At 28.3% G+C, this 15,766-nt stretch overlaps 1 protein-coding gene across 1 annotated transcript in view; it reads right to left on the bottom strand.

The window, feature by feature from the left end:
- Positions 1 to 246: 246 nt before the first annotated feature.
- Nlg3 (Neuroligin 3) overlaps positions 247 to 15,766 on the bottom strand; it is a 370,309-nt gene continuing 354,789 nt past the window's right edge. Inside the window, exons 10-12 of the mRNA XM_088189294.1 lie at positions 7,277 to 7,431; positions 5,389 to 5,547; positions 247 to 1,886 (exon numbers count right to left, since the gene is read on the bottom strand). Of these exons, the coding sequence (XP_088045420.1) occupies positions 1,016 to 1,886; positions 5,389 to 5,547; positions 7,277 to 7,431 (1,185 nt within the window). The 3' untranslated portion in view covers positions 247 to 1,015. The remainder of the gene's footprint in view (positions 1,887 to 5,388; positions 5,548 to 7,276; positions 7,432 to 15,766) is intronic.

The raw sequence follows: 15,766 nt of genomic DNA, 5'->3' as shown, positions 1-15,766 counted from the left end.
ATAAACTAAAAAGTCCATATTACAACAAAAAGTATTTTAAACGATCATTCTGGTTTATTTATTATTTTATTTCGTATTTTTATGGTAACGTAGTTAAAAAGGCCTATAGTATTAAAAAAATATTATTTACAATGAGTCTCGTCAAAAATTAGTATTAAGTCGTTATGATTTTAATAAATTAAAGTAAATGTAAAAATTTATTTAACAAATTATTTAAGCGATCCTTCTTGTTTATTTACTTATCCATTTTGTACTATTAATATTATCGTTGTTAAAAAGTATAACTTCGTCAATAATTTTACTATTGTTCTCCCATGATTGTACGGTTTCTAACAAAGGGTTTAAGTAAAAAATTCATACGTCTTATAACCCTAAAATTGAGATCACAAGGTTAGCAATCGCTTTTGTAAGAATTAAAAATCTGCGATTACATTTTAAGTATATAGTTGTCACAAGTCTTTTCTTACGCTGTGGTCTGTATATATTACATTATGTTAATATAGATTTTTACCTTTATATATGCAAAACTCTAGTTAAGGTTTATTGTATATATTTTATCATATATGCGTTATTAAAATTTAAAAAAATCACTAATGGAGCAATGAGGTTTATGAATTTACGCTGCTTTTAATATAAATTGTAAAAATAGTTTTTTCATCACTTACACCATTATTCATTTAAATGATACGACTGTTTTAAGCACATGCATATTTTATGTCCATCCTGCACATTTTTTTATCGATTCACGCACTTAGTTCATTTAACGTCCTATTAATTTATTAGTAAGTCTCTTTATTCGCGTGCCTTACGGAGCAACTATATCACAGCAAGTTTTCGAATACACTTTTAACATTACCACACAGATTATCGTGCACTTTTTTCTCAGTTCAACAGTAACGAATCCTTGTGTGTATTAAAGGAAAAAGTCCTCTTGATGTCAAACGAGATTTTCGTCGCATCCCGACAGTGACACGCTGCTGTGACTGGTGCTGCGCCGTAATCACCCACTTTGGCGTCACACCCTCAACTCTTCCATGGTGATGTTGGACTTAGCGTTAAGCTGAGTGTTTTTCTTAGTCAAAGTACCCGTATTTATTAATTGTATACTGTGAGCGGCCAACAACGGCTGGTTTTCTGGCAGTTGGTTCGACGTCAGAGTGTTGATGTTGCCTTTGCCTCCCTTTGGCGGTGGAGGCGCTCTCGGCAAAGTGCCTACATTGTTCTGAGGTAAGTCTGCAAACTCTGGAGGCGGCAACTGGTGATGTGAGTGTGTGTGATGGTGCGCTAATATAGTAGCGGGATCGTTTTTTAAACTAGTCTGAAAATTTAAAGCGCTCTCGATATCTCCACAAATATTATTAGGCATCTGTCCGTTCTCTGATCTTTTCTTAGTGTTGTGACTCCCATTGGAATGACCATCGTGCCCGTTCAATCTGGTTTTATCTCTTTGATAATACACTCCAGCAAAAATCAGCACGTTCAGAATCAGCAATGAACAACCGATGGCTATGGTTACACTCAAAGCGGTTGAATACGCAGCAAAACCATCTTCTGGAGTAGATGATGTAGAACCCATTGAGTTATACTCATCTCTACTATTCGTATCTGATGATATATCTCTAGATGGGATCAGTGTGACTCCAGATCTATCTTTTCCATATCCTTGATTTGGATAGCTTATATTAAGGAATGGCAGTGTTGGTACTTTCGGTACTTCAACTGGAAGGACTGCTTTAGGTACCTCAGTTGTTAAAGTTCGCATAGTTCCTGGTACTTTTGGTTGATTTGGTGGACTATCGTCGTCATCTAATTGATGGTGTCCTTGCGGTACGTCGGCGCCGCCTGGTCGGTGCAAATCTGGCACCAGGTTCAGCCAGAATGACAGTCTAGGGACAAAAATAAACGATATAAATTTAAACAGCCATAAAAACAAATGCAAAAGTTTTATTCTGTGGGGTGGACCGACGCAAATTTACGACAATATAAGACATAAGTTTCTCAATGTTACATTTTAGAACGATGTGGTTCAGTACTAATTTTTATATGCATATTATTTATCTATATATAAGAGTATTAGAAACATAAAGATTAATTTGTTTTATTATAATTTAAACTATATAACAAAATTTATAACATGACGATAGAATAATAAAATTTATATGTACCCTAAGTTCTTGTCTATAATCCGGACTCGTATATAAGCCGGAGACCAAAAACCATAAGAATTTAAAAATAAAATTTACTTATAGATAAGCCGGAGAAGATCAAAACAGAAGATCAAATCGAATATGAAATTCCAGAATCCTTTAACGAGATGTTTGAAAATATTATGTTTTTTAAAAATGTGTAACGAGATGTTTTTTAAAAATGTGTAACTTTTTTAAAAAAAAATTTTTTTTTTAAAAATGTATGACTTTTTTTTAATAAAATTGATTTTGTGTATAAGCCGGACTTATGTATAAGCCGATATTCTATTTTTGCATTTTCACAACTTTTTTCCTTAGATAAGCCGCGGCTTATACACAAGAACTTAGGGTAATATTTTATGCTGGTTTCAGTTGTAAAAAGTATGACTAAAAAAAAAATAACAATCTTTTTCAACAAATACTGAAACAAACTTCTGTAACTATTTTCAAATGATTATTTCAAATACACTTTAAAGTAACAAACGTGAAGCCGAGTTTTATGCTCTATATTAAAATTAAAAACTATATTTGGTATAAAAGTCGTTGCTTGGGTTTTATTCTCAAATTATAAATTTAAGTTTTAATGTGTTAAGTGTTTATTAAACATTTAATAATCCCCATAAAAACAAAACATATAACTAAGTCTAAGAGTTTAGCTCAAAAAAGGTCAAGATATAGCACTTATATGCCAAAGAAAATGCTAGATAAATAAAAACTAAAAAAAATAAGATTGGGACTTTTACTAGTTCTGTAACAATTACTGTGTTATTTATATTCTAAGTTAATCAATAACTACAAAAATTAAACTTAATGTGCTAGTTACAATAAAACATTTGTTATGTATTTTTATTTCATAATTTTTTCCTGTTGTAGCAACTTTATACCGAGTTTAATAATAATACCGAAAATAATAATTATTTAGTACTTAAATTATAATATTTTAAAATATTTTTTTAATAAATATTGTAAACAGTCATTTTGATTTATTTACTATTCCATTTTGTACTATTAATGTGTACGTATTTAAGAATTAATAGTTAAATAATAAATATTTAGTCGTTATTTTTCTATTTAAATAAACAATTATTTTGGTTTACGCATTATTCCATTTTGTACTAATAACGTTAATTGTACTAAAAACGTGGTTATTAATAATAAGTACTTAGCAGTAATGATTAAAAAAATGCTAATATCAAAATTACTAAAAATATTTTTTTATGAATACATTTAAAAAAACTCATTTAAAGCTTAATTTTATGCTCTAAATTAAAATTTATAATTAGACTAAATAATATTTTTTTTAGTATAAAATCATTGCTCGGTTTTTAGTCACAAAATAATTCTTTTGAATTTAGTTTTAATATTAAAATTACAGAGTTTAATTCTTTAAGAAGGTTTTAAAAGTATGTTTTTACCCGTTTTATAATTTTTAAATATGACAATTTTAATCCAACAATACATGATTAGATTATTTTTATAAAATAATGTGCTGATTCTCAAACTGTTATCAGTTCAGACGTATTATGTATATTTTGTCGATTTTCTCATTTTTATGGTAAGTGTGCAATATTTAATAATCAAATTTAAAGAAATCATTCCTTAATTATAATTTAAAAAAATAAGGGTAATATATTTTAACGAATCTTATTACTTTAAATGTCAATCTGATAATTGTATCAGTATCAAAAAAATAATATTCAATGTTATATCAATAATTAACATTTTTTTTACATTTTCTATTTTAAAACTATGCATATAATAAAACGAAAATATTTTTAAAACAATATTATAATACAAAATCAATAATATTGCTAATTATGTAGCAATTTTTTGAACAGAAAATTTTATTTCTTAAATATTTATAAATATATGTATTAACAAAGGTGAAAAAATATATTTTTAAATTTATATAATATGTACTTTTTGAAAGGCAAAACAATAAAACGTCTAGTCACTTTATAATTAAACTTTATAATAAATGGTCAATTGATAATTAGCATGGTCAGCAAATTTGCAATAAATGGTCAATAACTTTTTGACAAACCATCAGTAAATCGATTAGAACTGTAGTATTAAAACTAGCTGTCTGCTTTTTATTATCGCGAGGTTATTATTTTGGATTTTAGGTAAAAAAAATAGTTTTTCTATTTATTGTAAAAATTGTAATAAGTACGAATAGAAGTAACATATTAAAAGTTGTACATTTTCGTTGAATTTTTCAAATTTTTTACATTTTCTGTTCTATAACTTTATGCACATATTAAAAAGATACAAAACTAAATTTGAAAACAATATAACACAAAATTAATAATTTTGTAGCAATTTTATAAACAGGCAATTTTATTTGTTATACTTAAATATTTATAAAAATATTATCAAAGGTGAAAAAACGTATTTTTAAATTTATTTAATATGTATTTATACTGAAATTATTTTGAAAGGCATCAAATAAAATGTACAGTAACTTTTTAACCAAACTTTTTAAATAAATGGTCAGCTAAAAATTAAAATGATCAGAAAATTTGCCATAAATGATCATACAGTAAGTTGATTGTAACTGTAATGTTATAACTAGCCGGGTGCTTTTCACTATCGTGAGGTACCGCAGCTATCGGGTGTGCGAATACCGGACGCTTATCTTTTTGAATTTTAAAAAAATTTTACTTTTTGTGTTTATTTGTAAAAATAAATACTGATTGCGTTAGTTCTAAAACACTAAAATATACTGATTGCTCAAGTCTTATTACAAATATTAAATTATTAACATGTTATGACTATACAAAAACTTAACAACTATTTGGTAAATATATTCTGTCAAAACATAGCTGTAAATAAATTTAAAAACTTATCTTTTCATATTACTGAGCATTTAATAAATTTAATTCATTAATTTGACTAATTATCAAAAGTACCGACCGTTCAATTAAATTACTGATTAAAATAAAATATAATTTTTGACATAAGTCAACTATCGATGGATTTTATAAAATTAAAAATATAAATAACTTGAATGAATGTGTATCTATTTAAAGCAATATATATTTATTTTGAAAAAAAGCATTTATATTCAAAAGAAATATAATGTTTTAGATTTTATTATTCGCTTATATAATAAATTAAAAAATATATATTTTATTAAATACATTTAAAAGCTAAAATGTAAATTTAATAATATTATATTAAATATATGTATATACCATACCTATGAGCTCTATAGTGGTTCTTCAGCTTAGGCTTGGTGTCCAAATTAAGATATTTCTTATGCACGGCTTCGTAAGCCGTCCATTCGATATTCTTAAACCTGTTCCTTTCGCCTCTCAATCCGTGCACGAGATCGGTGTCTTGAGGTTCGTTCGGATTTCTAAAAAGATAAGAGAACAAAGAAGAAAAGAGCATTAATTTACGAGCGCAAAGTGAGTGCGTATCTACTACTACTTTATATATATATAGTATGCGAGTTCGTTTTATTCCGATCGGTAATAGACATGTAATCTCTATCGGAAAATTGGAAATGAACAGCGGGACGGAATGGGACGTCGTTTTCCTTTCGTACGGGTACTACAATACCCACGATAAAGATTTTGCCCCAAATCCAATATAATATTAATGAACTGAATCGGAGATATGGGAGGAGGTGCATTAATACCCAAAAGTCCTATTTTAATCAAGTTGTAATGGACGAAAAAATGTCATGTTTTGTATAATGTGAAATTCATACGCAAATATCTAAATAAGAATAGAGAATTAAATCATATTAAATCAAATATTTTTTATCACCTAAGACTTAGGTGACAAAAAATAATTACCTAGGTCCTAGGTAATTAATTTATAGTTTTACCACGTACCTTTATTTTATATAAATACATTAATATAATTTCAAAAAGTAATATTTGAGAGGTAAATTAAATTATTCATGGGAGTTTAACATTTATAATTGTTTAATAGTTTGTTTAATATAAATTTGGTATATGTAATCGAATTACCCTTAACATGTTTTAGGTTAACTGTATTAATTTATATTTATATATAATTCAGAAAGGTAGAATTTTAGTATCTGTACAAAGGTCATGTGTGTCGTAGGTCTTTATTACTTTATTAAGAAAAGCATCTCTTAGAATAAATTGTTTTTATATATTAATAATAGTATATACCTTAAAATAAAAATAAAAGCTAAGCAATATGTTATGTATAAGTATGAAAATTGTATGAATACAATATAAATATATTAAATACTTTATTACAATAACTTATTAACTAATATAAATTTAGTTTTAAAATATTTAGACATTTATTTTTATTTTATTAGTCGAAACAGACCATATCAATGAAATAAAATAACAGGATAAAACACGGCATACAAAATTCTATATTAGGAAAATGTCTATATATATAAGCTCATATTCGCAGTCTCAAAAAATGGCTGTTTATATTAAGTGATTAGTTTTTCTGTGCAAAATAAAAAACTGCGGTCGAAAATGCTTTTAATTTAGAGCAATGACGTAAAGAACAGGCGAAATTGTGTCTCAAATTTTAGGTAGTAAAAAAAAGTGAGAATATAAGAAAAGAAAAAAAATATCTATACTTAGATATTTGTTTTCTTTTTTTTTCCGAATACACTTCTTTGGTAACATTGTAAAACAGGATAATTCAATAATATTGCATTTGCCTGTGAACCCAAATATGTAAGTTTACCTAAGGGTATGTGAGAGGAAAAACTTTTAACATGGTTTTAGTTATAGAGAACCAGTCAAGCGCACAAGCTGTCCAGTCCTCCGCAAGCAAAAAACAATTAACAAAACCAAGCGAGGATTGCTTTCTCGGTTGTTTGACGGGGTAAATATTTGCGGGAATGGCTGTCGCAGAGGTTACATAGGTCAACCTAAAGGGGGTCAGATCGATCTAGGGGGCGGTCTAGGTCTTCATTAGGTAATTCCTCCGCCGAGACCTTTCACGTCTTTATATTGGATTTTCAGTAGTTTCGGTCCTTGCCGCCGCGGTTTTCCAAAGTTGAAAACCGATAAAAAATATGACCGGTAACGTGTGTGTTGGACGATAAGCCGGTAGTGTAATACTGCGCGGAATGTACTTACCCGGTTCGAGCGAAGTTGCTCCAGTAAAGTATTACAGCTTCGGAGAGAAGGGCTTCACCTTTGGTGTAGTTTCTGGGAAAGTGCGCCAAAGGACCCGCCGCCAAAGGCGCCCCAAACAAGTAAGGCAATTCTTCCCCGTGGACACACCCTTGGCGCTGTAAAAGTTTAATACAATCAAACACATGTGTATAAGCTTGCGTCGATAATGCACAAAGAAATATGTAATTATAAATTATGTTAATGTATTTTATTCACTACACACGCATTTTGAAACCATTTTTTTATATAACCATTATATGTTAAAATGTCCTTTATTTTTTAATGTAATTATACTTTAAGATATATGTTATATCATCTGTTTCTATCTACTAATGATACAAATACAATGAGGTAGCGTGATTAACGTAGATAGGGTCAAAGGTTAAGTTAAATTGCCTGCTTCAATTTGTAAATATCATACTTAATTATTTAATAAAAAGATAAAGCGAAATGAAATGATATTTTTTAAATGAGATCATTTGAAATCATTTTGTAGCCGAATGCCATCGAAACCAGTTCTAAAAACCAGAAATTGTAAATAAAGTTTATTAACCAAAATAAATCAGTAAGTTCTTTTGTACCTTCCTCTCTTTTCTTTATCATAAAATCGTTTCTTTTTGAATATGAATAAATCTGCATTGCCTTTATCAAAATTCATTAAAATCTGATTTAAAATATGAATTTGTTCTAAATCTAAAAAATCGTTATAAGCCAAAGCAAAGTCATAATTTATAAGTCAAAGCTTACCAACTGAAGAAGAATGCATATATTAAAACTCTCTTTTAAAAACCTTAACGTAAGTGTACCATAAATAATGTTTTGATAATAAAGACACAAAAATAAAGAGCTAAGGATAAAAATATATTCATCTAGGTATAAGCAGATCAGAATATTATATTATTAAAGCAAAGGCAATTTTATATGCAATATATTGTAAAAAAACATATACAAGAATAAAGGCAATTTTTTTTTTATTATTGCCAATGTTATTAACAATGTTTGTCTACAATAAATATTGAGCCAATACAATATATCAGTGGTATAAGTCAGTAACTAATACATTAAGACTGTTTTTAATTTTTGTTGTTCATAATTATTGATTATTATATATATATCCAATTTATCATATATTAAGAATTTAAAGACTTTCATTATCTCATTGATGAATCAATAAAAATAAAATCGAGCTTTGTCGTTTTTAAAAGCATATATTATTTGTATGTTTTAATTACAGTTTAAGATTATTAAAATATATGTCACTAATATAATGATTTCAGTCTGGTGTCTCACAACTTTAATTCGCTGCAAATAATTTAATTAATAAATATGTAGTAAATGTTGAATAATTTGTATATCACTATTAAAATTAAAGAGGTATTGCAATTTTATATTAGATTACAGTAAAAATCCTACCGTTAAAAAGTGAAATATTTATTAACAAATGTAGTTATTTAGTTACAGTGCTTTAAAAAGTTAACCAAACAATAACAGTTATAGATATCAGAAGTAGATATTCGGTATGAATATAGCCAAATTCTGTGAGAAGCTCTGCTTTGCATTGATGATTGCGTCACTTTAATAATTTATTGGTTATTGATAATATGTATGATACATTAGTTCGTAAAGTCTTTGAAAATTACTTACATTGACTAAAATTCCCGCGAAACAAAATACTCAATGATTTTTTAGATCAAGCTATCTGATTTACATCTAAAAAAGCTGAAACAATCTATGTGTGATCTCTTCTAGATGAGTATATGAGTAATGTATATTGCGTTAATATAGCTAGTTCAGAGAAAAGGATGAATTATACTCTATTTGCGGTAACACAGTCAGTTCTAGAGCTATCCATTTCATTATTATTCGTAATTTAGAAAGATATGGCAAGTTTGGGTTTTAAAAAATAAACCGGAGTATTGATAAATATATCCGTATTGTGTTCAAGGCTGTTAAATAATCTTTAACTGGTAGAAATATATATCTACTGTTGAAAATGTAATCCGATATGATTTTACTAAAATGAAATATTTAAAAAAATATTTTCGGGATAAATTCAAGACTATATCTTGCTATGATTTTTTTTATCTAGTTGGGCCCCTCAAGAATAACGGGCACCGGGAATTTGTCCCCTCTCCCTCCTTCTATCAGCAGGCTCGATCGTGTGCTTTAGTTAAATAATGATGATATGGTAGCTCTCAAACTGACTGTGCTAACGCAAATAGAATGTAGTCGTCTCAAGTGGCTTGGGGGAGGGAAATTTGAAATAAATATCAAGTCCTATCTAAAACTTAGATTTTAAAATTGGCAGAAGATGTTTGAACTCTGGATTAACCACGTTGTACTTCAAAGCTTTTTGCCTGGTTTTTTGTGTTTAAATATCTGTATTTCTTAGACGATTTTCTGAGAAATATTTGCAGTTTTTATTGATCAAATATGTTTTTATGTGATTTATTTTTAGAGCTTTTATAAATTCATAGCGGCTTAAAGATAAGTGCGTCTCTTTTTAAAACAAATTGCGTAATTTATTTTCCGAAACTATTATTAGGCATTCCTAGGTTTTTTTTTTAATGAATAAATATTTGATTAATGATTTGCTTTTCTTTATGTGATTTTATGTTATTGCTGGCTCATTCTTTAAAGCTTATATAAATGCTATTTGCATAAAGCGATGTGTGTAATTAATTTTCTCTTCCGAGAATTAAACATTGCAATAATTTTAAATATTTTATGCAATTATGTGTTATTTTATTTACATAAAACTTAATCAAAAATGAAATTTAGCTTATTATTGACATGCTTAATAAGTTCGTAGAAATTATTTATTATTTTATAGTGCCTGTTTCACGTTTATTTTGAAAATAAGTGACGTCAGTTGAGCATTTAGAAATACAGATATTCATGTATATATGCATTCCTTAATGTTTAAGTGTTCTATTATATTGTATAATCCCTTAACATAAGGTGGAAAAAGTTTTAAAATTTTATGATTAATAATTATGTTCATAGAAATTCATGAAAGGTAGACCTGTCAAAATAAGTAAGCAATTCAGTTTTTTTCTTTCTCGTAAAGCTTATATTTTATACTCAATATCAATGTATTGTATCTGTAATTAACAAATATTTAATTGTGTTTTTTATCTGTATAAAATTATACTAAAAACATGGGTTCGTATGAGGTCTTACGATTTGTAAATTACAGCTTTTTTTTAGTCACTGGTGTGTTATTGTGTATTAATAACCCGTCAGGTTTTCCAAATTTTAAAGAATACAAATCTAAAATATGTACGAAAAAGTATATTTCAAGGTATGATCTCCCTCAAAAAATAGTACCCTCCCACATAATTACAGCTACATATGTCCCATAAATTGCCACGAAACACGTTCACGTATTTATCACATATTTATTATCACGCAAAGAAGATTTTGAATTTCGGCAATGGGGTGCACATCCGTCCGATCGGGACACCTACCCCGCGAAAAGCGCTCCCTCCGCCTCTATCTCTCTGGGCAATCCCAATAAAACGCTGGCCATATATTTCGAACAGGAATCTTCGCCCGGCGGAGGCTCGCCATTCAGAGAAATTGGTGGTATAAATCATAAACCCGGTTCTCGGCTTCCTTCCGTTCGCTCGTCGGAAACTTGGGGCTGTTTCTTAACCCTTGAGAGGTTCTCCTTCTCCCGGCACCTTATATGTATAGGAGCGCAAGCTTAACCGCCTTATCGATGCTTTCGCGGTAATTTTATTACGGCGAAACGATGAATACACGGATAGATTCGAGAGGATCGATTTGCATAGTGTTTGGGTGAGAAATACTGAAAAACTCAGTGTACTAGCATGATATAGCATATTTATTATTATATTGGAATCTTGAATCGGCAGAATTGGGAAAATATATTTTAATGGTAATAGTAATAAATTATTTGAATACATCAATTCTCGTAAATTTCCATAGCCAAATAAATTAAAGCATTCATTGCTTTGAAAGTGACCTGCTAGAGTATTACCAAGTTAAAAATAAAATAAACGATTGAATCAATACGCCTTAAAATAAACGAGTATAATTTTGAAGATACCTTTGTATGTATTCTAAACTATTGATAACGAGAGATGGTGGCAACAAAAACATTTAATTTCGTATATTAACTAAGTAGGGTTTCATTATATCTTAAATAATATCATGGTTATAAAGTTTAAACAAAAATCAAAAGTATATTTTAACACATCGATGAACAATTTTTATCAACGATAAAAGAAAAATTAACTATTTTATAATAAATATTTTTTTTGTAATATAAACATAGCATTTTTATTACCATTATAAAATATTTTTTTTCAACTTATAATTTAACTTTATAAGAAACAGAAAGTTGAAAAGTTTAAAAAGTAAAGAAGGTATAAAGAATATGGTGTTATTATTGGGTCAAAGAAAATATAAACATAATTTTATATTTTAAAAATGTATTGAATTTTATTAAGCAAATCTTCAAAAAAGTTTCTAATCCGCTGATTTATGATAAAATACAAACGAATTTTTTACCTTCTAATTAAAAAGCAAGAAGCGAAATTTTCAGTCTTGAAAAACGATTTGTTAGGTGATGTTAGGTGAGTTGAATTTTCGTTTTTTGTAATAATAATATTAAATTATTTTACATAATAAAATATGAATAAGTTAATTTTATTTTTAAAAACTGTTGAACCATCACTAGAACTGGTTTATAAATTTCCTGTCAAAGCACAAGCATATCAATAATAAGGGTAAGTAAAGAATAAACAAGAAAGTAGTTTAAACCATAAAAAAATAACACCGAAATTGGGCAATTGAAGATACATTAGATGGTTTCATAAATTTTACTTAAATATGAGTTAAAACCAATCTTTTTAAATATGCTTATGGTTAAATCAATGTAGCAAGTATTTGTCGTTTTTAATATACATATATTTTTATTTAGTTTTTAGACGCTTGAAATCTCACCAATTGAATTGTAAACAAAGTGGTAGGAATTGTTTGTATGTGTAAATTCCGTATGCATCATGATACTTAAAACGTTTATTGAGCACATTATCAAAGGGCCCAGCCCCTGGGTGACGCGTCACAATTGCCAAAAGTATAACATATATTACAATTTTAAAATACATACAAATATATACATATATACTTATACAAATATAAATATACGCACACACATACATATAAGTAAGAAACGAAAACAAGATAAAAGAACAGACACAAATTATCTCAACAGGTGTACATTGTCCCACAGGAATTGAACCAAAACTTGCTATGTGCATGAGAAAATGTCAGTATCTCGATGCATAGTATTGAGCAGACAAACGGTCTACAAACACAGCAGTTTCAGAGGGTTACAATGGGGGCTAATCTCCAGAAGATACGTTATAAAGGGCCCGACCGCAGAGTGAAAAGCTCAGTATTGACCCATCTGCGGTAAATTATTCAATAAGGGCAGCCGGCCAAGGGTGAAAAAACTTGTTTATGGTTGGTCTGTAAAAAGCATTTAAATGAAAAACTTTATAAGCCAATAATAAATAAACCCCGGCGGCAAACAAAAAATAAATAAAACGCACTGTCTCTCTGGTCGACGACCCAAGATCAACTGTCTGGCTTGGCTCAAAAATTTTATTATCCCTGGCGCTTATCAAAAGTGAGGAATTTTTTCGAAAGTACTTTAAACGTAAAAAAATACCACAAAATTTCGAAAAGTATATTTAAATTGGTTCCAAAAAACGTTAATAAAATGTTAAAAATTTTGGTCCTAAGAACGTCTTTATCTTGTTGGCAAAGAGTCGCCAATACGATTAGCTTTTTTTAAATAATAATATTTTTAAATAGTTAATTTAACACGACTGTAATTAATAAAAATTGTTTTAATACACACGCATATTAAAATTATATAAAAAAATATAGATCAAATAAAATATCATCAATTGATTACCAATATTTCACAGGATCGAATAGTATTATTTATTTATGTACGCATAAAAGTACTAGAAGTAATTGCTTATACATTTAAGAAAGTGTCTTTAAAACGTTTTAAGATTCTTAATAACTTTTGAAAGATTATAATTAATGATACAAATTATGATCTTTGGTGAATTTTTTTTAATTATGAATTATTATCAAAGTGACTATTTTAAATCGAGCCAGGTATAACTTATGTATACAAAATATAATATTTAGCTTCATAAAATATATATTTAGCAGCTGATTAAAGAAACTGTTACAGGATTAAAACTTACGACCCACGCGTTATTTAAACAAATATGATAACTCGCCTCTCACCTGAACCAAAATAGTAGGCAGTAGTTTCGCTAATTGGATTAATGCAAAGAAAAGCTTTGCTTTTTCGAATTGAAAAGTTTTCGCCGCCTAGCGCCCGAAATAAATGGAATTGTTTGTTAGTTTGCTTGCACACAGAAAAGAAAATTAACGAGCTCACGCCCAAGCACCCGGACGAACAAAAGTGATCGTAAAAAAAGCTCTCAATACTTTCCGAGCGAAAAGCTCTGATTTATCACCGTCGTCGTACGGACGCAAAATAATTTTAATTGTATATTTGCTTTTGGAGAACGGAATAGAAAATAAAACAAAGCCAAAACAATTCTGGGAAGCTCTTTCGGCGAAATATTCGCGTTAAAAGCTCCGAAAGCTCGCAACGATTTGAGTTAATCGCGTTCTTTGTTCGCTGATGTGTTGGATGTATTAGATGTATTTTTTCTACGTTTCCAATTTCGTGTTGTATCGTATACCCTCACTATGTATGTACCGATGTATTTATTTAACAAATACATACTAAGCTCTCTGCTTCAAATATATACAAACAGGAAGTTGTGTTTTACAACTGGAAAACCGAAACCAGAAAACACAGTATTTTTATATTTATTCAAAATCAACAGAATTTAAAAAAAATATAGACAAATATATACCCTAAAAATTAAAATTGTTGCTTCACAAATGTTCTGATTCAATATTATATAAGTTCAATTTTAACATAAAAGCTGATCTTACAAATATGTTCATGTTTATTATTAAAACAAATTTGTTTATGAAAGGAATATTATTTTGGTTCTGTGTAACTACACACATCTCAAAGCTTCGTTTATATTTTAATTCAGCAACGCATCATTCATAATTAAAAGCCAGTTGAATAATATCCATCGTGTTCATGTATGCATTGCAGTAGTTACTAGAGTTGTACACGTTCTGAACTTATAAATACAGTTGGGCCAATGAGTCCGACTCATTTTGCTCATTAATATTTAATGAAGTCTGGTAACTCTCTGCGGAAAGCTCCCTTCTCCACCGGCGGTACATTGAAGCTTCCGCTGAAAAGCTTTTCACCATACACTCGCTACAAGAAAGCAAGCAATTTAGCAACTTTGTAAAATGCGCGGATGACGTGTACACATCGTAAAACATCATCTTTCCCAACTCGACATACAAAGAACGCGATGAAACAGTCAGATCCTCTTTTTTTTAATGTGATTTTGATTAGTATCTTTCAAGAAAAAATAATATTTTTTATTTTATAATTAAACCAAACAATACTTTTAATTATTTTTAAAACTTATATTCTGGTACAATACAAATGATTTTAATTTTAAAAATTGCTTAAAAGTAGTTTGCAGTCTTTTTTTTAATTGAAATCTGAGGCATACACTTTAACTTAATATTTTTAATTTGAAGCAAACATATTATCTTTTACATATATTTTTATTACTATTATATTTTTATCAAACTGGAACAATTTTATATGAATTTATTGCTACATTTCTTTATTTTCTCCCCGTGCGATTTTCATTCCACTGTACTCTATCACTCTATATATTTTTAATAAAATTGTAGGAATTATCTCTCGTATACTTTTATTGTAATTTTTAATATAATTAATTATTTTTTTAATTTAACTTTTCAAATAATTTATGAGAATTAAATTCAACATTATGGTTAATTTACATTATTAATATAGCAAAAGTTTTGCCGTATTTTTTATGATTACTTTTTAAAGCAGCCTTGTGCTACTTGTGCTATGAAAATGCGTGAAAGAGTCAGAGAAGAATATCTCGCCGATTACATTGTACTCGGCTATTATTTAAGGCATACGTGTATAGTATGTTAAATATTTTTATATATAAATTATATGAACGTAATTAATATTTTATGGAACGAAGGATTCTGGTCACTATATATTAGCAAATAAATAATTCTTAGAAATAACATTTCAAACATTTATAAAAATACCTCTAGCATGTCTAAATGGCTTAAAATTATTTATATTTCACATGTATTTAATCGTTATAATTTTGCTTGATTCATATATTTTGTGTAGTAGTATTTTATGTCAAATATGTCGTATATCATCTTAAGGGGGTTTTTAGCTTTCATTTTTATTAATATGCTTGAATAATATTGCGGCTTATGATCTTTAGTTAA

The sequence above is a fragment of the Plectrocnemia conspersa genome, unplaced genomic scaffold (assembly GCF_051122295.1).
Source record: "Plectrocnemia conspersa isolate PC_06_02 unplaced genomic scaffold, ASM5112229v1 ptg000008l, whole genome shotgun sequence".
Classification (NCBI taxonomy): domain Eukaryota; kingdom Metazoa; phylum Arthropoda; class Insecta; order Trichoptera; family Polycentropodidae; genus Plectrocnemia; species Plectrocnemia conspersa.
The sequence above is the reverse complement of the archived record's forward strand: the minus strand, read 5'-3'. Positions and strand labels throughout refer to the sequence as shown.